Here is a 23,211-nt window from a genome sequence, read left to right on the forward strand (position 1 = left end):
GGAGCGCCCTCTAAAGTAAAACTACAATGCATATATTTTGGGACAGTTTTATTTTAACCATTTTTTACATTTTTTATTTCTACTCTAAATAGATATTTTGTATTTATTTTTTAAAAACACATTTGATACAGGATGCACCTTTGGCATTGGTAACACAGCATTATGGGGTCTCTAAAGACAACAATCATTGTAGAAGCTGTTTGTCCTTGGACTCTCTTCCATTTATTCCTCTGTGGATACATTTAAACTTAAGCTATTGTACTATGTACTTTATACAAATGAACACATTGGCTGTATGTAAGGACTGTTAAGCTGCAATATTTTACAAGAGCCCTTTCACACCCTAATTTTAGAAAACGTACAATGTTTTCCCCAAACAATGTAATGGGTATTTTTTTTATGTATTGTGATAAATGTAATGCTCTGTAATTGTTCAGATAAAATGCAGCTTTGAGACGGAGCTTCAAGGTCAGTGGTTAAAGATCTGATGTATGCAACGTGAAAAACAAACTATAACTGGCAGCTTCCATATGTTGGGGCTGACAGGTTTGATGAGAAGGTATCTATGTGTAAATGTTGCCCCCTTTCATTCAACCCCTTCCATGGCTGTTTTCATTTCAGTTCATCTTTCAAGAAAATTACTGCTCATTTCCTATTCTGCCCGGTCTCACATTCATGAAATTAGGTAAAATCTGCCAGCTAAAAAACTGTACGGCTTTTACACATCCCCTGCAGATCACTATGAGCTCTACTTCAAGTTGCCTTCTTTTGTTTATTTTAAAGTAAAATACTGTTTTCTCCTTCCATCATCCTGGCAATCCTGTGTCCATTTTCAGCCACTTCCAGCCTACTTGCTCCAGTATAAGATGCACATCATTATATTATGAGCCCGAACACTGAATTATGTCCGCACAGCTGCTTTAAGGAGAGTGACAACACAACAGGACAATTAGGAGACTGGGGCAGAGCGTTGTCACTGTCATTTGTTACAAGGAGAACCACCACAATTATTATTTTATTGTATTTTTAGTATTGGAAATAACTTTTAAAGTCGTATTAGCATAAAAAGTTATGTTTAGTAATTGGGTTTACACATTTATCTTTATTTTAAACCTTTCCCGCTAATGTTAGACAACTTTCTGTAATATATATGTGAATGATGACATTTATGTTCTTCAGCTAAGAAGACTTTATTAAGTTTTATCAAACACAAGCTCAGAGATGAGCCGCACCCCGGAAGTTGTATTACACAGACTGCAGCATGATGTAGTGTAAGGCGACTCGTGCAAAGAAGGTCCCTGCTTTGAGGCGTTCTGCATGTGCCTGGTATGGTTTTCATCAGGCACTGTGACAGACAGTCCGAAAGGTCCTGATCGCACCGTGCAGACTACACGTGTGTGTGTGGGGGGAGCAGAGAGACAAGATGGGAGGCTTAGAGAAGAAGAAGGTACGACACGTGTTCTTATATGTTTATCTGTCATATACCGGTGTCATGTAATACACATCATGTATGTAGCATGTTCTTGTACCAGCACGTATATACACCACGCTAGGGGCAGATCACGGCGGCCTGCGTGCTGTTTATACGGCATGGAGTGATGAGGCCTCCACATGTGCTTTGTATACACGGCTGTTTTCTCTAAATGACGCTTATTGGTGTATAAAAGCATTTATAGAATACACAAGAACAGGAAGTGAGAAGAAATCTTGCCATGGGGACAAATGTTCCAGTAGTAACTAAGTGCTGCTTGTTATACAGGTTTCACTAAAAGCTCATTCATCGCTGTTTGCATTGTGCACAGCTTGGCATCAAATCCCACTCAAATGTAGTGTGTACACCAAATGATTGTGTGATCCATTGATAATGATAGGCAAACATTGTGTGCTCTAACTTTTTACAAATCTTCATTTACTTCCTGCTGATTCTCTGGAACAGGAAGTAAAAGAAAAAAAATTAATCTGACAGCTATTTTGCCTATTTATTGTACAAAAATAAACTACTCCACAGCTAACCCCCTTGTGTCACCTATGTATAGGAAGACTTCCCTTTAGCCCCTCTAGAGATCTATCTCTAGTGAAATATGTTGGCCATTTATTTTGCCTTCACATGCACAGCACTCGGTCCTTTATTTACTTTGGCTGGGGCCTTATTCTTAGTGATCACAGCCCTAGGGGTAAGTGGGGCAAGTCACGTACCTGTATCATAGCCACATAAAAGAATGTGTGATGCCATATACCGAGGATCTCCGAGATAGGGCTAAAATAAGTATTTTTTGGGTTACACTGCAGAGGTGGGATTCACACCATAAAGAACAATTTATCAACATTTAAAATGTTTTCAGGTTTTAAATTCTATCAGTATGCAAAGGGGAAATCTTCCCAGTAAGAACATATTCTTGCCCCTTTATCCCCTCCCCAAATTTCTTCACTTGGGTAAAGTAAACCCAAAGTCATGAGAAAATAAAGAGTTTTTTTTTGCAGCAAAGACATACAATGTCTCTTGCTAAATCACCTTCCCCATTCTTCGGGTGGCTTTTTGTTTTTTTGCCTACAATGTGCGTGCATGTGCCATGCAGAGCCCATTTCTATTTCTTATAGCCCTGAGCATTGACATGGAGACAACGTAACTCCTGTGCACCCACATAGGTTGAATTGTCGCTGGTTGTCCAATGGCAAAAGGCATTTACAATGTACCCAGAAAACTTGTCGGTGAAGATGGCAGCTTTGGCAGGGTGCATAGGAAAAAGGCCCCCATGGCAGAGCCCTCGATCCCTCCACAACTAACTTCCATGCCTGCGCCCACGCGGAGGAACCAGTAGGCGCAACTTTATTTTTCTTCTTTATGCACTGAAAAAAAAGTGACACACTCAATGCGCATGTAAAAGATTGGCCGCCCTTTTTTTTTCTTTTTACATTGCAGAAAAGCTTCTGCACATGTCCATGTTCAGGTATGTGCAGTAGCAGCCCATTTAGTCTTTGCCTCTGCAGGGGAGGGGCCTTCACTAAAAATAAAATATTTAGGGATAAAACACAAATGTTTGCAAGCTCAGTGTATGTTTTTAAAAAGATTACGATCGGACCGGTAGGTATGTTTTGCTGTAGAACAGACATTGTTTACCACTTTTAGGTAGTGGTGTGTTATTTTAACATCCTTGGAGCAAAAGTGAGTTGGATACCAGTCAAGTATCAATTTTTACTTTTAAGGAATAGTGCTGTAGGAAATAGCACCTCCATCAAATGCCAGCCATGCACCATTTTTTGTTCTCAATGGTATATTCTTATAATATTCAGGTTGAATTAAACCAGTTCTTGTGATAGACAAGTATTTCATGCACCAACACGTTGTAATTGACCTTAATTACAATTGAGTTGTCTATTATATATAAAATATTGATTGTGATACAGTAAATCAAATGTTATATACCGCAAATGTAAGAGATTCAATGTTGACCTCACTAATTAAATGGTCAGGTAATGTCACCTCTTGTTGGCAGCATATTTGTCACTAAAATTATGTAATGCATTTCTTTCAGTACGAGAGTGGTGCAGCCACCAACTATATTACAAGAAACAAGGCCCGAAAGAAACTCCAGCTGAGCTTACCAGATTTCAGGTTTGTAAAAATTATTTTGCCTAATTTAGGTCAAAATCTAAAAATAATATTTCTCTTATTTGTGTATTTTTTCTATGTAGATTCCTGACCTAGGGGATAAACCTGAAACTAGTCAATCTTTATTTCTGTCTGATCGGTTATTCTGCAAAAGTTTACGTTCACTTGCTGTACTTTAACACCAGGACAAGAAAAAGAGGAATGCGCTATCAGCATGACATGTTTATAGATCACATTCAAATACAATCAGTAGTTTTCACCCCTCAATCTCAAAATGTTGTGTTTTTATTTTCTCTTTCCTAAAGATACACCCTATGACTTACTGTACTGACAGTATGTAAGGGTATATCTCTCTGATATCATGTCAGCAATTGTATACGTATGGCCTATTTAGATGTCTGTAGAACAAACACACGTATCTGCTATACAGTGTTCAAAATTGCTGTCAGTGTATATGTTTGAGATTGTGAGAATTGCTTTCCTTTAATCAAAGGAGCTTTTTAAGCTGCCCACATGTTTGAGATTATTGTGATAAAGATTGGGTAATTACAGTATTATATGTCTGTGATTTCCTTAGACCTATCTTAGCTGGGCAATTTTTGTTTGGGGTAGATCAGTTCTACTTGAAAAGGCTGAAACCTTATGTCACTGCACTGTCATAAACATCCAGGGTTGACAGGCTAATTGTGCAGACTTCTTTTTACACAGCTACACAGTGGCCTCCTAGAACCTGCAGAATGTATACTGGATGTAGTAAAAGTGTGTGTTCTGGGTCTTTTTACAACTATCACTGCTAGCTTTTAGAGCATGTAAGAATTGGGGGGGTGTTCTGCACAGTACCCTTGCTATTCTGCTAGACTGTAATATAAATTGCCCAATGATAAGCATTGTCTTCTCTTCTGTCTGATGGGCTCCAAAATAAGCCAAATGCTTTTCTTGTTCATTTTTTACCCCTTTTGGATGGGAAGTGAAGGGTTGTTTGCTCAGGGTATTGAAAAGGCTACGCTTAATATCTATCCACAGTGAATCCATGTTTGTTCCTGGACACTAGTTATTATGGGGAGCAAAAAAATTATTCTTCAGTGTTCTCCCCAGGCCCTTTTAGCTGAGTGCTCCACCCTGGCAATTTTTAGCAACCACCCGGCTGTTTTTTGGTGGTTACTGATGATTTGGGTCACATTACAGGGGCTGCCACCCACCTACAATTTCTTCCCACTAAGCTTAAAAATAATTCTGGGTTGAGCACTTCTTTGAGTTGAGATTTCGTGTCTTTTCCTCCTAATTAATGGCAAGCATGCTTTGCTAACCTAAACATGTATATTTATGCAATGATCATTTCAAATATTTATCAATAAACTATTTCAGTACCTTTGCCCACTATCCCTTAGATATTTTACATCCTTTAAATCCCACACTTAGGCTATGTACATAGGTCAGATATTCATCGATCAAGGCGAAAAGTCATGCCAGTCACCTGATACTGTTATTGGATACCACTTATTGGATCTATGAACGGCTATTGGCAATGACTGCTATGGAAGTCAAGGAAGGAGAGCAGAGCGGGGTATCACTTGCTCATCTTTCCCCCCTTTCCTCTCCATAGAACAGTGCTGTGTGTACAGGGCTTTTTCATTCATCTGTCGCTCAAAATGATCATGAAAGATTGTTTCCAGCAACAAAACACCAAGGTATATATGCAGCAGTGTGGGTACAACATGTTTGAGTTGTACCCTCATTACTTAGTTAAGAGCTTAAAAGAAAATTTTGTTCATCCTGGGGTACATAAAGAAGTAATTACAGGTGGTCCCCGACCTAAGAACAAACCCACAGTCCCTATCTCGTATGTAACCCGGGGAACTACCTGTACTGGGACCTGCAGCCAGTTGACAATAACAGCTTGTAAGAATTCACTTAACACAAAAAGGAAGTGTCTGTATAATATATGTGAATATTTTTTATTCTGCTTTGCTTTTTTGTTACTGGTATAAATGGATCTGTTGAACTTAATTCTTTTTTTTACTTCTTTTAGACGTCTCTGTATCCTTAAAGGCATCTATCCCCATGAGCCTAAGCATAAGAAAAAAGTCAACAAAGGATCCACAGCCCCTCGTACATTCTACCTTTTGAAGGACATCAAGTTTTTGCTGCATGAGCCTATCGTGGGAAAATTCAGAGAATATAAGGTAAGTTGCTCATAAAGGATCTTTCACTAAAATGAAAAAGGCAAACCAGTAATTTGAGCAATGAAATATGTATGTCAGTTATTTTTGTGTTGTTGATGACAAATCCACTGATCCAGTCTTTCAGTGCTTGATGCAGGCATAGGCCTGTGATGTATATTAAGTGCCTTTGGAGTCGGACTGTATTGCACGATATAATTTTTGGGCAACTTTTTATATTGTGACTAAATTCTTACTGATCTAAAGCCCCTCCTGAAATGTTCATTATAACAGAGTGCATTTCTACATGTGCACCTACCTAAAAATAAGATTTAAAGACTTCCACAATTTTCCTCTAACAGAAAGTGGCTGATTACCACAAATTAATATGTACCATGATAAATCTTATAATACAGATTTAAGCACTCCATAAATGTATAAAATGGGACCATACAAAGAATTTACCTATGTGTTTATTTTTAAGGTCTTTGTACGTCGGCTACGTAAAGCATATGGAAAACAGGAATGGGATGCAGTAGACAGAATTAGAGAGAACAAGCCAGCTTATAAGTTGGATCATATCATCAAAGAAAGGTAACCAATTCCAAATGAAAAGATTAAACAAAATGATCTTTTATTCTTTTTTTAAAAAAGTTTGTAAAGCGGTGTTATGAGCAGATAGGTGTTCCTATTGGCTGCACCACCAGACAATAGAAGCACATTCATTGTGTAAATATAACTGTCTGAAAAAATGGTGTGTGCCCTAGTTACCATTTATAATACATCCTCCTACCTGCCAGATAGTAAAAATTGCAAACTTTTTTCCTGTGTTCTGTTTTTCTCCCTGCAAACAGATACATAAAATTACACACTTAGCACATTACATCTACACAGAATTATCAATTTGTAGTGCACCTCTCAGTACATTTGCCCATCTGACCAGTATGTTTTTTGGCCCATCATAATATATACAAAAGTAAACATCTAAATTTTGTTCATCTAATCACTCTTTCATATTTATATTACTATGACTTTAGTCTGCAGTTTAGCGCCACTATTGAGTCACAATCCTAATTCTATTTGATTGAAAGACCTCCTAACCCTGAAATCGCTGTTCGAAAATAGCAGCAATAATGAGGAATATCACAGGACTGAAAATGGATGCTTTGACAGATAAGACTGCCATAATGAGCAAATCTGCAATGCACTTTATTGGAAAACCCTAGGCACTGGGAGCACACTTTAATTTTGCTTCAAATGCTTGTTAAATCTAAGGATGTAGCAAAAAGCTGTAATATCTATACTTGTGTACAAAGATCCAAATATAAGCTGTCCAAAGATTGCCCCTCTATGTTTAGAGGCTGGTTAAAATAGTACAAAGGTGAATGATACCTAGAATAATCCGGAACTTGTGCAGCCATCTTCACCCGGGGATCTTCCTGGAGTTGGGGTTTTGGCCACCTTGAATGCCTGGGCTGACTTACAGTTAGGTCCATAAATATTTGGACAGACAACTTTTTCTAATTTTGGTTCTGTGCATAAAAAAGTGAGGAAGTAAAGCCTTTTTTTTTAACACAATCACTTCAATTTAGGGGCTCAAAAGTAATTGGACAAATTAAAAAACTGAAAATAAAATGTTAATTTTTAATACTTGGATGAAAACCCTTTGCTGGCAATGACAGCCTGTAGTCTTGAACTCATGGACATCACCAGATGCTGGGTTTCCTCCTTTTTTTATGTTCTGCCAGGTCTTTACTCCAACTGCTTTCAGTTGCTGTCTGTTTGTGGGCCTTTCTGTCTGAAGTTTAGTCTTCAACAAGTGAAATGCATGCTCAATTAGGTTCAGATCAGGTGACTGACTTGGCCATTCAAGAATATTCCACTTCTTTGCTTTAGTAAACTCCTGAGTTGCTTTGGCTGTATGTTTTGGGTCATTGTCCATCTGTATTATAAAACGCCTCCCAATCAATGTGACTGTATTTAGCTGGATTTGAGCAGACAGTATGTCTCTGAACACCTCAGAATTCATTCAGCTGCTTATGTCCTGTGTCACATCATGGATAAACACTAGTGTCCCAGTGCCATGGCAGCTATGCACGCCCAAGCCATCACACTGCCTCCGCCATGTTTTACAGATGATGTGCTATGCTTTGGATCATGAGCTGTTCCACACCTTCTCCATACTTTTTTCTTGCCATCATTCTGGTAAAGGTTGATCTTGGTTTCATCTGTCCAAAGAATGTTTTTTCAGAACTGTGCTGGCTTTTTTAGATGATTTTTTTTTTTTTTTTAGCAAAGTCCAATTTTGGCTTTCTATTCTTGAGGCTTATGAGTGGCTTGCACCTTGCAGTGCACCCTCTGTATTTACTTTCATGCAGTATTCTCTTTATGGTAGACTTGGATATCAACTTGGAGTTCCCGGTGACGTTGGTGCGTGTGGGAGGTGCGGGGGGAAATTCAAATAATTTTGTATTCGATTCAATGCAAAATACTGTATTGAATCCAGTCATCAATATATAATTCTATTATATATATATATATATATATATATATATATATATATATATATATATATATAATATACATGCTACTGTACAGTTAAATTACAGGTTTCAGTATTTTTATTCACCCTTGTTTTAACAGATTTTTGTGTTTTTTTTATTTATTTAAAGTTAATTATTAAATTTATTAAATATTGGACATATTTAGGTGAGTTATGCCTAAAAATTATAGGCCTACAATGTAAAATATATTTTTATGCAAAACAATGTACTGCTTTTGGTGTTAAAATACTGACATAATTAGACCGCCAGGGAGGTTAATTATTGTATTTACTGCATAGAAAGGAAAAGCACAAGAAATACAATTTTCATTTTGTTTCAATTTAAGGTATCCAACTTTTGTTGACGCTCTCCGAGACGTAGACGATGCTCTTTCCATGTGCTTTCTTTTTGCCACCTTCCGGCGGACTGGCAAATGCCATGTGCAGACAATACAGCTTTGTCGTAGGCTCTCTGTCGAATTCCTTAATTACGTCGTTGCTTCTCGTTCCCTGCGCAAGGTAGGTTGACCTCAAAAATCCCAATCTTGTTTGTGAATTATGTCATTTATTCAGAAGATCAGCAATCAAGCAATTAATATTTTGCCTCCGGAGATCCTAGGCCCCTTTTATACTTCCAGTGTAAAATTGAGGGCTGGCAGCTTCCGGTTGCATAAGAAATTGCTGCTTTGTGCCAGGAGAAGCAAACTGCTCTGCAGATAAATGCATGTGCATACAGCAGTTGCAGTGATTTTTCCCAAGAGGATGGAAGACAACTGTGCTGTAAAAAGTGACTTGTTGATTTCTTGGGACCGTGGTTGAGCCTGCAGTCAATTGCAGATCTGCAATGGCCTGTTGCTTGGCCAGTTAGATACCTTTTTTTTTTTTTATTATTTCTATTTGGCGCTTATTGAACACTAGATGGCAATAATAATATTCATCCTGTGGTTGATAATGTTACAGTAGTAATAGTAAAACTAAACGAAATCCTGCACAAAGCGTTGACTTATAGACAATGCCAGGGCTGTCCAACTCCAGCCCTTTGGGTTGGCGGGGTTGGGTTATTCTTCTCTTTGTTCTTTTTTACTTTTTTGTATTTTTCCCTGGATGGTTACAACCTAAACCATTGCTTAAATAGCTTATCTTTTGTGTCAAATTGAGTAGTAGAGCCATAGGGCCTGAGTTATTATAACTCTCCAAGGCTAAAGAGAAGAATACGTCAGTGAAGCTGGGTGATGCAGCAAACCTGGAATGGCTCTGGTCCAGGATTCAAAACATTTGCTAGCAAATGACTTAGAAGCAATCCATTCCAGGTTTGCTGGATCACCCAGCTTCACTGATGAAAGGGTATCCTCTCCAGCCTTGAGAGCTTTATTAAATCAGGCCCATAGTAACCGTTCTCCTTTCAATTTAGAACAGTTTTTTTTTTCTTATATCCCAGAGCTGGGCTTAATAATTGTATAATAGTGCAAAACGTGAAATTAAAGTAAAGTAATACTTTATAGAAAGGTAAACTTACAAATGCAAAACTGTGTTGGTGGTCAGCCAGCTTTTGTAGATAGTAGGGACTTCTGTGGAATATTTATCTTTATTAAAGAACTACAGTGTACATCCCTCCCAGAGAGATGGAGCAGCATTAAAAAGGACGGACTGTTTGAGTTGATAAAATGCCCAGCTCTCCTATCAGGGAAGACCAAGCTGAATGATGTCACTGTAATTTTTGATTGATTCCCTTGCCATCAGTTATTATTATTATATTATAGAGAAAAAATGTATGCTTTATTTTAATTGACCATTTTTGTGTGTGTTTTATTTGTGGATGTTTGGGAATCATTGGTTAATGTTACAAGGTAAAATGATTTTATAGGCATTGTTTATAATAGCTAAGTAAAATATTAACTTAAATAACTCCTACAGCCTCATTATCTTTCCAGCTTCTATGTACTAAGTACTTATTTCCTGGGTAAAGCTTCATCTGGTAAATATCTACAAAATGAAATAAGCCCTGAAGATTGTTCATTAGTTATCAGTTCTGACTTACCTGGAAGTTGGCGAGTGTTATAAAGAACCACTGAATGCCAGGAATTACTCTCAGTATTACCTAACCCAAATGGTTTGTCCTACTTTGTGATCCTCCTACCGATACTGTAATGAGGTAGTTTACGGTGTCTGGTCAATAAATTGTTCTTAAGACCTAGGACTTTTGTCTTTTTTTAATTAGTGGTTAATTCTATTTTAGGTAAACTTTTAGCTTTCATATATTTTGGAAAAAAACATTGTGTAAATGCCACACATAGGCCTGTTAACCGTAGAAAATCAGACCTCAGTGAGGAAAAAAAGAACTGAAACAGTGTTATTAATTTAAATTCAGTTAGGTAGGATACATTTTTCAAATAAACCTTCAAAATCTGAAAACAGTAATTGTGTTTGAAATTGAAGTAATTTACATAAGCCCCCTGCTGAATTTAATTGTAATTCAATGTGACAAGACTTGGAATGTTTGCTTATATCTCCAATAAGGCTCATTTCATTGCAGACTAGTACATGGTTGGTTTCATTCCTATTTCTCATTTACTTTGGTGATCCTGGTGACATCTGGTTCATTCCTGGCCTACCTGCAGATAATGGTGCATTTTGTTTTTTTAATGTTTCATTTAGTTTTTCTATCTTTTCTTACCAGGTCTTCTTGTCCATTAAAGGAATATATTACCAAGCAGACATACTTGGACAGACTGTGACTTGGATCACCCCATATGCTTTTTCACATGATGTAAGTCATGAAATAATTGTCAGCAGAATATTTTTCATGTCATTTGTTTTTCAGATGATTATAAAAGTGCACAGGAAACTTTACTTTTGCTTTATATATTCCACCAGAGAGGAAGTTTGGATGGGTATATTCTAGTCAAACTACAAATTAGGTCTAGGGAAACATTTGGGTTGCACAACCTTCCCTCTCATTTTTTTGTAGGCATTGCTATAATGCAACTACTCTCTTACCATATAAAGAATTCTTTGAGTCTTCAAAATCAGCCTTTCCTGGGAAATTTTAATGCAAGTGGTAAGAAGAAATGGGAATGACAACAAATTAAGGATGACTTTGCCCAGCAACAGTCTCATGTTTTTCAAATGTCTATCCAGTGTAGATTAACACTCAAGTCAATAACATGCAATAAATGTTTAACGCATATATAATCATATGGAACATATTTGGTTGCAATAAAAGTTCTGGCATCTGTCATATTCCTATGACTCTTTAATCTTTCAGTCTAGAAAGTAGATGTTGATCCTGGATAATAACTAAACATTGACCCTTCTGAATAGGAACTTAGGTAAACGCTTTGTTACAAGGAGTACTGTGATCTCTGTGAGAAGGAATCATACCTTACTAAAAATGCATTTAGTTTTACATAAAAAACTGGTGTTAGATCCCCTGTAAAACTTCATCGTTTAGAAGGCATGTTAGTAGAAAACGGAAGTAACAGGCTGCTCCTAGCACGGTGCTATAAAACAATCGTTATCTGCATGTTGTATTGGTTGTGATGATATAATCACTCATTAAACCATATTAGATATTTACTATACATAGATAACTATGGCCAAAGGTTGTATCTCTGTTAACTAACCTGAAGTTACCTTGTGGTCAACAAAAAGTAAAACATAAAGATCTTTTAGTATGTTCATAAGCATGCAGCTGCATTTAGAACAATTACAATATGTTTTAAATACAAGAATAAATTGTTGTAGTTGGTCGCATTCAGCTGGCTTGATCTGTAAGACATTGTGTGAAAACATTCAAGATACCATACTTCTTTAATATGAATGCCCCAGCGTTTATATCCACACAGGTAGGACAAACACCTCAATGAATCCACAATGGTATATAACAAGGATGTTCATTGTGTAGGAACACAATGCGAGGTGTAATATTCCTAGAACAATGAACTCTTTTATTAATTTCAAAAGTTCAAAAGATGATCTTACAACAAAATAATTTTTTTGAATATTTTTTTTATAACTTTGTATTCTGCTGCACTGTGTGGTCTGTGTTTTATTGCTGAATAAAGATTTACATGAAAAATACGTTTAGATAACCATCCAATTGGTGATTTTACTTCGGTCCCTCTAGCATGATTTGGAATGTCCTAAAAAAAGCTATGGGATGAAAATTGGATAGGAAGTAGCTAGTGCACTGTTTTCCGGAAAATAAGCCCCAGCATGGTTTTTTTGTATTTTTGTGAATGCTCGAAATATAAGCCCTGAAAATAATCTACAATATATATATAAATACATGGACAAGAGGTGCTCATTTAAGAAAGGCCGTTGCTAGACATGAGAAATTGGGGCCAATGATTCTAAAGTAAATGGAGTCATAAAAAATGCAAGATGGAATTCAGGGTTTGGAGAGTTATAATGATCCAGAATGTGATGAACATGACTGGATATTAATAAATGTTGATTTTGTTGTTCAAGAATAACTGTCAATTGTTGTTGAAAAAAATGAAAAAATAAGACATCCCCTGAAAATAGGCCCCAGTACATTTGTGGAGCAAAAATTAATATATTAGACACTTATTTTTACAGGACGTTTGGCATATTTCCTTGGAATCCCAAGCACTCATTACAGATGGTTGCTGCTTGTCGGCATGCTAAGGTGCTAAACAAATGGAGGGCTTTTTTCTGTTGTCATTTACAGTGTGCTGTAAACCATTTTTTGTCCAAATCATACAACAATTAAGGACATAAATTAATGATTTCAAAAGAAGTAGATGGCTTCCAGATCTGTTATTTTTATCAACTGTATAAAAATTGCTCAATTATTGTCCCGTTTTACCTTTAGAAGCGACTAAATTCCTCTGGGTGACTTCTTCTAGTTCTAGTTGAAATTAACCAAAAATTACCACCTATATGGCCAGTTTCACTGGTGGCTCAGAATTCTTTAGCCCTTAACATTACTACTATTCCCTTCTCTTTCCAGCACCCTACAGATGTGGATTATAGAGTTATGGCTACATTTACAGAGTTTTATACCACCCTTATGGGATTTGTCAACTTTCGTCTCTATCAGACTCTCAACCTTCTATATCCCCCAAAGGTAAGAGAATAATGATTACTCTATATCTTGTTGCATGTATATGACATAAAAGTTGCTTCTGATATGTCTTAATGATTTAGGTGGTTAACAAGCTGGTTTAAACATAGGTAGATTGATGTAGGGTAGGTACATTGATTTGGATAGATGTAAATGAATATTATTCAAAAATGGATTATCGACAAGTAAACCTAGGAAGGATCCTAGAAGCCTGCTGAATGTCCAGGGGGTGGGCAGATTTAGCCCTAATTATGCTGCAGTCAAGCGTAGGCATAGCACATTTCAAAGCTGTGCTCCTGCCTGTCACCTCACAAGAGCCTATTGTCTGATAGGGGATTGGTATGCCAGGTCAAACATTAGGCTACATACACGTCAGATGACTCTCATCCAAATATTGCTTCAGGGCTAGCATCGGACGAGAATGTGACGAGTGTACATCTCTTATCCAGCGACTGCTATACAAGTGAAGGGGAGAGAGCTCAATGGAGTGCCGCTTGTTCTCTCCTTCCCCTCTCCATAGAGAAAAACAACGCTGTTCATGTATCTTTCAGTCTTTTGTCATTTGAAAGGACTGTGAAAGATTCTTTACAAAAGTCCCAACGTGTGTACACAGCCTTATTTTCCATCAGGGATTTTGGGCCAAAGGTGCTACTTTGCCCAGGGTCTCGTTCTTCATGAATCAATTTCTGGTGTTGTGTGAAGAATTTATGGAAGCTTTGCTTTGATGCATTCTTGCCCTTTGTAATATTGTAATTCTGCAATCTTTCAGCTTGATTCTCGTTCAGAAGCAGATCTGAAGGTAAATGATGAAGACAAATATGCTTTGGAATCTGAAGCTTACATGGAGGTATGTATCTGGGACAGCAGTAAAACTGGCAATATAACTGTGCATGTGTTACATCTAAAATTTGATGTTCATCCCTAAGTACTTGTCCCGCCCAGACTATATTTCTCCAATTCTGGTTTCCTTCATCAACTTCAGTCAACCCCACTGTTTCCTTTTTCAGAAATTGGCAGCTCTCAGTGCCAGTCTGTCCCGAGTGATTCCATCTGAGCCTGAAGATCCAGAAGTAGAGATTGACGAATTCCCTGCAGATCCAGTGAGTATTCATTAGTTGTAGTTAGTTATTTTACTATTATAAGTCAAGGAAAGGTCATTCATTCTGAATTTTTTTCATTAATAAAATTTAAAGTATTAGGTCAAGAATTTGTTTAACGTGTTGTGGCATAAGCTCCAACTGCTTGGAACTGAAAGGAAAATAAATCTATTTGCCTATATACCTTATTCCTAATAGGAGACCTTCTATTGCTACATGTATAAACTGGACATAGCAATGTAATATATAAAAACTATTATGCTATGTTTAAATAAACTGATTGTTTTAGAGTGACTTCCTGATTACACATCTGTGAATGCATTTGGTTAAAATGACCAATCAAAATCTTGCTGTAGCTGCAAGGTGAACTTGGACTTCTGCTAAGCATTTTCCAATCTCAACTAAAAACCATAATGACGTTTCAAAAAACTGAAGAAAACAAATGGTGGGATTGCATGTCTCCCAAAAATCACAACACATTTTGAAGTAAGAGATAGAATACCTTTTTCATCAGTCAATACTCTACATCACTCGTAATATTCTTGTATTATTGGAATAATGTGTTTGAACCCTTCTGGAGTGGACATTGCATATCCTGAATGTGACCTTCAGGTGCCAGGCTCTGTATAATGCACTTTTCTGGCTCCATTTTTGTAAAAGTTTGCTGCAGTCTAACTTTCAGGTCCAGTGTAGTTGACACTACTTGAGCGCATACTCTGTCTAAAGACTTGGTGCACGCTCTCTCCAACCATTCACATGAAACCTTGATCTTTTTATGATACCTGTACACAGTGGCATATAGAAGATGTAGATACCCAGAATTTCTCATTGTGAACTCTGATGCAGGAAAACGGCAACCTTCAGGAAGAGCAAAGAAAGCAGCAGCAGGAGGAAGAGAAGCACAAGTCTTTGTTTGTGGGTCTTAAGTTCTTCTTGAACCGGGAAGTACCCAGAGAAGCACTGGCATTTGTCATTCGGTGAGTCAGAAAGGGGTCCTAATAATAGAATGTTGGAAATCAGTATTTCCACAGAAGGGCTATACTTCAAATCTAATAAGGAACATTTATTGAGTTTGATATGTGTATGTGGCTCATTTATGACTTGCTTTGCTGTTTCTCAACAGGAGTTTTGGAGGCCAGGTGTCATGGGATAGCACACTCTATATAGGGGCAACATATGACAGCTCTGACACTACCATCACACATCATATTTTGGACCGCCCGAATGTGCAAACTCAGGTCATCAACAGGTAACCAAGAGCAGCTTATTGACAGAACTAATCTCAATCTTTTATTTGTATGCTGGGAAAAGCTGAATTGTTGGCATGTTGGGCCTCCAGGGCTCTTTCAGTAATGTGCAAGTATGCACAATGTGGTAGGATTATCTGGGTATTTTGCTTTGTAGAAATACTACAGGTTAGTGTATAAGGTCCTGCCCCTGGGGGACTGGATACTGAAAAAAAGGGACTGGATACTGAAAATCCCTGGGATTTACTTGGATGGCCTTTACTTTTGATAGACACTTGTGCTTTTTTAATATGCTGTATGGTTGAGTTTTACAATAACCATTTAAAATGGGGTTGTTTTACCCCCTCAAAACTAGTACTAGTTGGTGTCAACACACTAAAATTGGTGAATATTAACTCAAACAGAAATCATAAAAGAAACATTATAAAAGCTAATCATAATTGCCGGAAATTGGTACAAACTTTCGGATGTATTTAAAACATTGACATTTGAGCCCCCTAATGAAACTCTGACAAGTGACACAATTGTGCCATGTCAATGTTTGTTTTAAATACATCTGAATGTCTGTACTGTTTTCTGCTAATTACAATTTTTTTTTATATATTTTGCAATAAACTATATACTATATAGTTCGTCTATGCTTCGTTTTAGGTACATATTATTAAAAGTTACAGATGAGGGGGTTAAAGAAATGAAGGCTCTGCCTTTTATGCTTATTCTAGTACACTCCTCAGTAGGGATTTGTGGTAAATTCTCTCAAGTTTAATGGTCCAGTGAGGAGTCTTCCACAAAAAAAAATAGCGAAGTTTAGCTAGTTAGTCAGCCAGTTCAGTTCTTGACAAAGTTTGTAGGCACCTCTGCTTAAACTGAGTGGACAGAGCAGCTTCTGCTAATTTGTATACATCTGTTAGTCAGTTGCTCTGTGCTGAGCAAACTGGCAACTGTGAATTTTAGCTCTGGTTTTTGTCAGTCCTAGCTAGTAGTTTTATAAGGAAAAATATATATTGGTATTTTAGTCTTGTTTTCCATATTAAATTAGTAAACCATAATTGGATGACAATAGCATTGTGTATCATACACCATTTCTTGCTGACCAGGAGTTTGTAGCATGTTGAAACAGCAACTTGTCTAATACATTCATATTAGGTGCCTTTTTCATTCACCATAGGTCTGCTTTATCCTTAATAAAAATATTTTTTTTTCTTTACTTCATAGAACTAAATAAAAACAACATTTTTGTTGAGGTACCTGAAATGTATTGTTCTTGGGCAAGGAGGAGCTCGATACTGTATATGGGCAGAGCTTACTTATACTTCTAAATCAGCTGTATCATTTTGTGACTATACAATACATATCCTTTTGTTTGTTTGAACATGAAAGAGAAATTCTTATTAGAATTATAAACTGTTGAATATTGTTTCTTTTGCAGGTATTATGTTCAGCCCCAGTGGGTGTTTGATTGTGTAAACGCCCGTCTACTTTTGCCTGTAGAAGATTACTTTCCAGGAGTAGTGCTACCACCCCACCTTTCACCATTTGTGGAGGAGAAGGAAGGAGATTACATGCCACCAGAGAAACAACGGTTGCTGGCACTTCAGAGAGGAGAGACACTTGGTAATTGTGCAATAATAATGCCAAATGAATATTAAACAATAACTGCAATAAATGTTTGATCAATATAAAGTCTGCTACATACAAGTACAAGCTTTACTGAGGAGCATACCACTGGGAGCAAAGGGCATTTTAGGATCAGAGCTGCATCATCAAATTCTATATATAGCCTATAAATAGGTGTAGTTCCCTAAAGAAATGTGTATTACAAGATATATGTGTGGGTTGGTACCAGTATTAACTATTGTACAGTAGGCTTAATATTTACAGAATGGATAAATAGACATTAGAAATTTAAATTCATGAAAAATACAGTTCCCTTAACTGTTTGACAGGGAGTGCTTTGTTTTAAAATTACTCTTCCTTTTAAAAGACAACCATGTCTTGCTTGAGTTAAATTGAATGTCTGATTTATCCAACAGATGAGGAGGAGGATGAAGATGAGGAGGAAGAGGACGACGATGACGATGATGATGAAGAAGAAGATGATGATGATGATGAAGAGGAGGAGGAGGATGGTAATGATGAAGAGAATGAACAGAGTAATCTGAAATTGAGAGAACGAGAAGATAAACAGTTTAAGGGAAAGGTAATGTACAACTGCTCAAACTTTTTTGTAACAAAGTTTTTTTTGTTTTGTTTTGTTTTTTCCACTACATTTGCATTATTTCAAAATAATGATTTTTTTTCCTATCCCACACAGAAGCTGAATGTAAAGGTAACAGAAGGCACTGTAAAGGTAGAGAACAAAACTCGAGTAGCTGAGCAGGAGAAGAATGAGGAAAAACGCTTGGCTATCATGATGATGAAAAAGAAAGAGAAGTACCTTTACAACAAAATCATGTTTGGCAAAAAGCGTAAAGTTAGAGAGGTAAGAATGGACTGACCTATCAAAAATTAGATTGATGCACAAAAGGCTTAAAAACTTTTTCAGATCTATAAAAACTTTTTCAGGTCTATAAAAACTTTATTTAAAATACTGAAACTTTGTTAGCAGCCATCTTGTGTGTGGAACTTTTATTCTTGCAGTCATTGAGTTGTTTACAATACCAATATCGGTGTTATGTGATCATAGCCAACTCTTCCAGCAATGATGTCAGGTGGGAGTGTTTGGAACCGCTCCTTCTAGACGCGTAGCCCCCCCATCAGCCCCAGCGTTCATAGCGAGTGGGACAGAGAATCTTTGCTCATTGGAGGAATAAGGAAGGCTTCATTAGGAAAAAACTAGTATAACTTGGATTTCTAGCACCAGAAATTCAGTGACTGGGGTTATAATTTTCTCTTTATGTAATATGACCTAGAATCTGTTTATTCAGCTGTCATGTGACCTTATTGAAAGCAGAAAATGATAAGCCTTCTTTATAAAAGTGTATAAGGAAAGAATTGTCAGAATAGGCTGACCCACAGAAAATAGCTTTTCTTTTTTGAATATGAAGAAAAAAAAGTATTTTGTAATTGTAAACCATAGTAACAATGATTTTGAAAATCAGTACATCACATTTTTCCCATTATAATGTTCTAAAAGCTAAGTAAATGTTTGCTGACCAGCTTGATTTTTTCTACAGGCCAACAAACTGACAATGAAGAGAAAAGCCCATGATGAAGCTGCCAAAACTGAACGCAAGACCAAGAAATCAAAAAAGCAGTAATGTCCACCACACAGTAAATTTACACCATCCTCTCAAAGGATATATTTGACAATCTTTGTCCTGTGGGAAATTTTAATTCCATATGATGAGAAAATTCTAGTTATCTACATCTTCTATACAATACAATGCTCCCCAGCGCATTGTCACATATATCTAATAGTGGTTGGCAGACTTAATGACCACAGGAAGATAAGGCTATTAAACATGTTGTATACAGACTGTGCTTTGTAAATAAAAGTTCCTGGATTCTACGTTTCCTGGTGCTGCAGAGCAGAAGAGAGATTGGGTTCCATTAGACTTTTGTGCCACTTGTGGCTGATATCACAATGCGTCTCCATACAATAAAGGATGAATTTAATATATTTGTAAAGAATGGTAGCTGCTACAAACCAGCTTGATGCCAGGCTACGGAACTCTACAACTGCGAGGTTACACAGGGCCACCTTTCTGACTTATATCCTGTTACCTATCCCAGACCATTATTTCCCACTGAAAAAAAATAAATTGTCCTTTATTTGGTTTTCTTTTTTGCCAGGCATGTGCCTGAAGTGCTTTCTCCATCACCGGCTGGATGCAGACTTTGTTTCTGGAAAGACATTCAATGGCCAGGGCACAAATTATTATTGTTAAACAGGATTTATATAGCGCCAACATATTACACATCCCTATACATTAAATAGGGGATGCAAATGACAGTGACACAGGAGGAGGAGAGGAACCTGCCCCGAAGAGCTTACAATCTAAAAGACATATGCCCTCTAACGCCTGTAGGCAGTTTAGGTAATCGCAGTGTAATGTAATACAAGAGAGTTTATCAGGTGCTGTATCACATATACAGCACTTCATTTATAACCTATATTTTTCTTTTTATGTTTTTTAGTCTTGGCTAGACAAGAGTATGACAGCATATAAACATTCTATAAAATATTTCTTATAAATACTTTAGCAAGGAGGAAGAACTGTTTACCACCCGTGTGACAAAAAGTAAAATTTTTCAATAAACATTGTTTATAAATGTATACATTGTGTGTATTTGTAGCTTGAATCTTAGGAATGCACCAGCCAAAGTCCTTTCTGACCTAAACAAAAGTGAAAAATGTTTTTAATGTCAAAAAGATTATTTCAAAGCTGACCAACTGCAACTCAACCTTTGCAATTTTCTTGTATAGTTTTAGAACTGTACAATGGTCTCAGATTAGGAATAAGGGCCTGAGTCAGCTGTTGGCTTTATTAGCTAGCTTTAAAGCTGTTTTTTCTGTAAATGTATATAAGCACGCAAACCCCACTTTATTTCAGTCGTAAGAAAATCAACTTCAAGTCAAATGCACCTGTCCTTTCTGCATGATCTCAAAAGAATCTTAAACTGATATCTAACTGATTTAGTTCTGAATTGGTGCAGGTCTTAATGTTGATCATTTAGAAAATAAGTGTTTGGTGCCCTGCCAATGATTCCAGGGTCTCCAGGTCTGGGTTTCTGTAATATACATCAGCAGGCTACTGCATACACATTTTGACCAAGCAGAGTATTTCTCCCCAGAATAATCCATATAAGAGAGATACATCAAGGAATGCAGAGGTCTTGCCTGAATTTAGGCTTAAAAAAAGAGAACCTTCAAGATGACAATTAGAGACCTGAAGACTATCCAGACTTGGCCTCATATTATATTTCTTTGTTTTCGTAGGGATTCCTAAAACAAAGTTCATCATTAGTCTGGATGTCAACATTGATAAAATTTACTTGTCAAATTGGTAAGTGAGAAATTTGCTGAACTTGCAGGTATATGCTACAAGTAACCATGATGAAACTTGCTCTGTGCTCCTGGAACTGAGGAATGGTTAGGTTTTCAGAGTGCAGTGTGCACCTTGTAGCACTGTGAAACATATTAGTATAAGGTCTAACAGTAATTTAAATCAGTAATTGATTCTCTACCAGAGAATGTTGCTTTTTTTTATAAACAAATGTGTCGGTTATAAATATGCAACCAGGGAAGAATAGCTTCAAGTTTTAAGATAAGTCTTCCTTTTTATTATGATTTATATTACAGTAAATATACAAAAATGCTTTTTAAAAGCAAAAAGTATCTTCATAACACAGCTAGGTTGCCAGGCTGTTATAACTCGTCAAGCTGCAGCTATCTTTTAGAATCTGTTTTCATATATTAACTCTGCTGTGAGAAACTGTCACGACAAGCCCAAGCAACTTCTTAGTATTTATTATGTTGGCAATGAAGATTTAGTTGCCATTTGATCTTTGCACACCTATTTAAACCTGTATATACTGCAAACTTGTAAAACATAAATTAGAAAATTGTATAAATCAAAAGGTAGATTGTTTAGTGCTATTAAACACAAGTTACATATGTTTATATGCATGTTTGCTAAAAATGTGGAAAAAGCCTTGTATGTGACAGTGTATGTCATGGTGACTTGAAATGTCTGAATTAAGATGCACTTATTCCAAATTAGCATGTAAATGTTAATACACATGTGCTGTCCATAATATTTATATAATGTTACATGTCCAATTTGCCACTGGGGAATTCTGCTGCATCCTGTAGCACATTTCTGCTTTTGTGACCCCTAGAGCTATCTACCTCTTCCCCTTGACTGCCACGTCCTGCAATATTGTGGTGTCTAAGGTCCATTGGCCTTCAAGCTCACACCTCCCAGCTCTACCACTGCTGGAGCAGCTTGCAAGATCTACAGCCTCAGCGGTGAAAACCTTTATTCAAGGCACCTTGGCTACTCCAGCAGGGCAGTAATTTTGGTCTCCACAAGGAAGTTGGCACTGCAGCTGCTCTGGACCCTTCAGCTCTAAATATTCCCCCCTCCTTCCCAGCAAGTTTGGATATTGTTGTGCTGCCCAATATTTGCACCCAGTAGGAATCCCCATGAGAGACCTACTGCCACGCAACTGTTTCAATTGACACCACCAATGCTACAGACACCAATCTACAGCCCCTGGAGCAAGATGGCACCTTTGCTGCTCCTGACTAGAAGCTCATTCCCACTTGTTGCTCGTCCAGGTCAGAGAAATAATGTTGACCACCACCCCCTCATCTTCTGTCCTTCTTTAACACGACTTACCCACGTTCTTGCCATCACTCCTGGCTTCCATTATTCCCCACTACGCTCAACAAATTTCCATCTGGTGGCCCCCCAACACCATCCCCTCCTGTTCTCCACACCCCTGCTCTCACCCCAATGCCTTCACCCCAACTGATCCTTGATCAATAGCATACCTAACCCCCCCACCACCACCACCACCATGCCTAAACTACCATCATCTCATCAATAGAACACCCCTCAACATTTATATCTTCAGCTAACTTGTCCTTTCCCCATCATGCCCATACCTCCTCTGTCATCCACCCATGCTCAATAGCGTCCGTTTTCTCGGACAAAGACGGTATTCTGTTGGTGGACTACCTACCTCTGGGCTCTTGTATAACCAGAACGTATTTTGCTAACCTGCTGGACCAGCTGAAGGAGGCAATTAAGACGAAACGCCGTGTAAAGTTGACCAAAGGTGTGGTGTCAATCATTGACATCTGCAGTGGGGATATAATAGTTGTTGGTAACCCACCTTTCGTTCGTTTTCAAAAAGGTGAGGCGATTGACATTTTCCGGCGACAGTCATGATCAGTTGTTCGTGACCACTTCGCGAGGGGCACTGAAGCTTCTTTCGGACAGAACATTGGATGCCAGGCACGAAAGAAGCCTGATGGCATACTGTGCCAACTGCGGGCAGATTTCAAGCCTGTTGACCCAAAAACTAATGGTGTTACTACTGTCAGGAAAGGCATCCTCCTCATAACTGCTCGTCAACACCACCACCACCAGCCAGAAAGGAGCCAACCTAATCATGCACCATCCACTTCATCCGTTCTCGATGGTTATGCCCCTGCACTTCATTTGTTTGAGGTGGCCGCATCAGGTTTCGCCAGGCATCCAGAAAATCCCCCCTGCCTTGGCCTAGACTTGGATTTGTGCGGCCTGCTGCCACTACTGCTGCTGCTGCCGCTACAGGAGGATACGGTGGAGACAGTGTCCGCCTGAGCTCCCTGTGTGGAATGTGGTGCGCCGAACGCCACACACAGCCAGTCGCACAGTATTCTGCTCAGGCGGGTCACCTTTTCTTTCTCTGGCGCTGGGTTGGGTAGAAACTGTGACATTTTGCCTTTGTAGCAGTGATCCAGATAGGTGG

The 23,211-nt window shown here is 37.8% G+C and overlaps 1 protein-coding gene across 1 annotated transcript; it reads left to right on the forward strand.

Annotated features, from left to right (window-relative positions):
- The first annotated feature begins 1,294 nt into the window (after positions 1-1,294).
- Positions 1,295-20,023, forward strand: PES1 (pescadillo ribosomal biogenesis factor 1). The gene is made up of 15 exons (XM_072415262.1): positions 1,295-1,447; positions 3,534-3,613; positions 5,640-5,793; positions 6,254-6,363; positions 8,659-8,830; positions 10,989-11,078; positions 13,287-13,403; positions 14,170-14,247; positions 14,408-14,500; positions 15,344-15,474; positions 15,621-15,746; positions 17,174-17,358; positions 17,778-17,944; positions 18,059-18,226; positions 18,921-20,023. The coding sequence occupies exons 1-15, from the start codon at positions 1,424-1,426 to the stop codon at positions 19,002-19,004; spliced, it is 1,779 nt and encodes a 592-aa protein (XP_072271363.1). The 5' UTR covers positions 1,295-1,423; the 3' UTR covers positions 19,005-20,023.
- The last annotated feature ends 3,188 nt before the right edge of the window (positions 20,024-23,211 follow it).

This window comes from Pyxicephalus adspersus, chromosome 6, assembly GCF_032062135.1.
Source record: "Pyxicephalus adspersus chromosome 6, UCB_Pads_2.0, whole genome shotgun sequence".
NCBI classification, from domain to species: Eukaryota; Metazoa; Chordata; class Amphibia; order Anura; family Pyxicephalidae; genus Pyxicephalus; species Pyxicephalus adspersus.

Excerpts from the sequence above, each read along its gene's own strand:
- PES1 (XM_072415262.1), top strand. The coding sequence starts at position 1,424 with ATGGGAGGCTTAGAGAAGAAGAAG. Across the intron at positions 6,364-8,658 it reads GATCATATCATCAAAGAAAG|GTATCCAACTTTTGTTGACG; the intron begins GTAACCAATTCC and ends TTTCAATTTAAG. Across the intron at positions 15,475-15,620 it reads GCACTGGCATTTGTCATTCG|GAGTTTTGGAGGCCAGGTGT; the intron begins GTGAGTCAGAAA and ends GTTTCTCAACAG.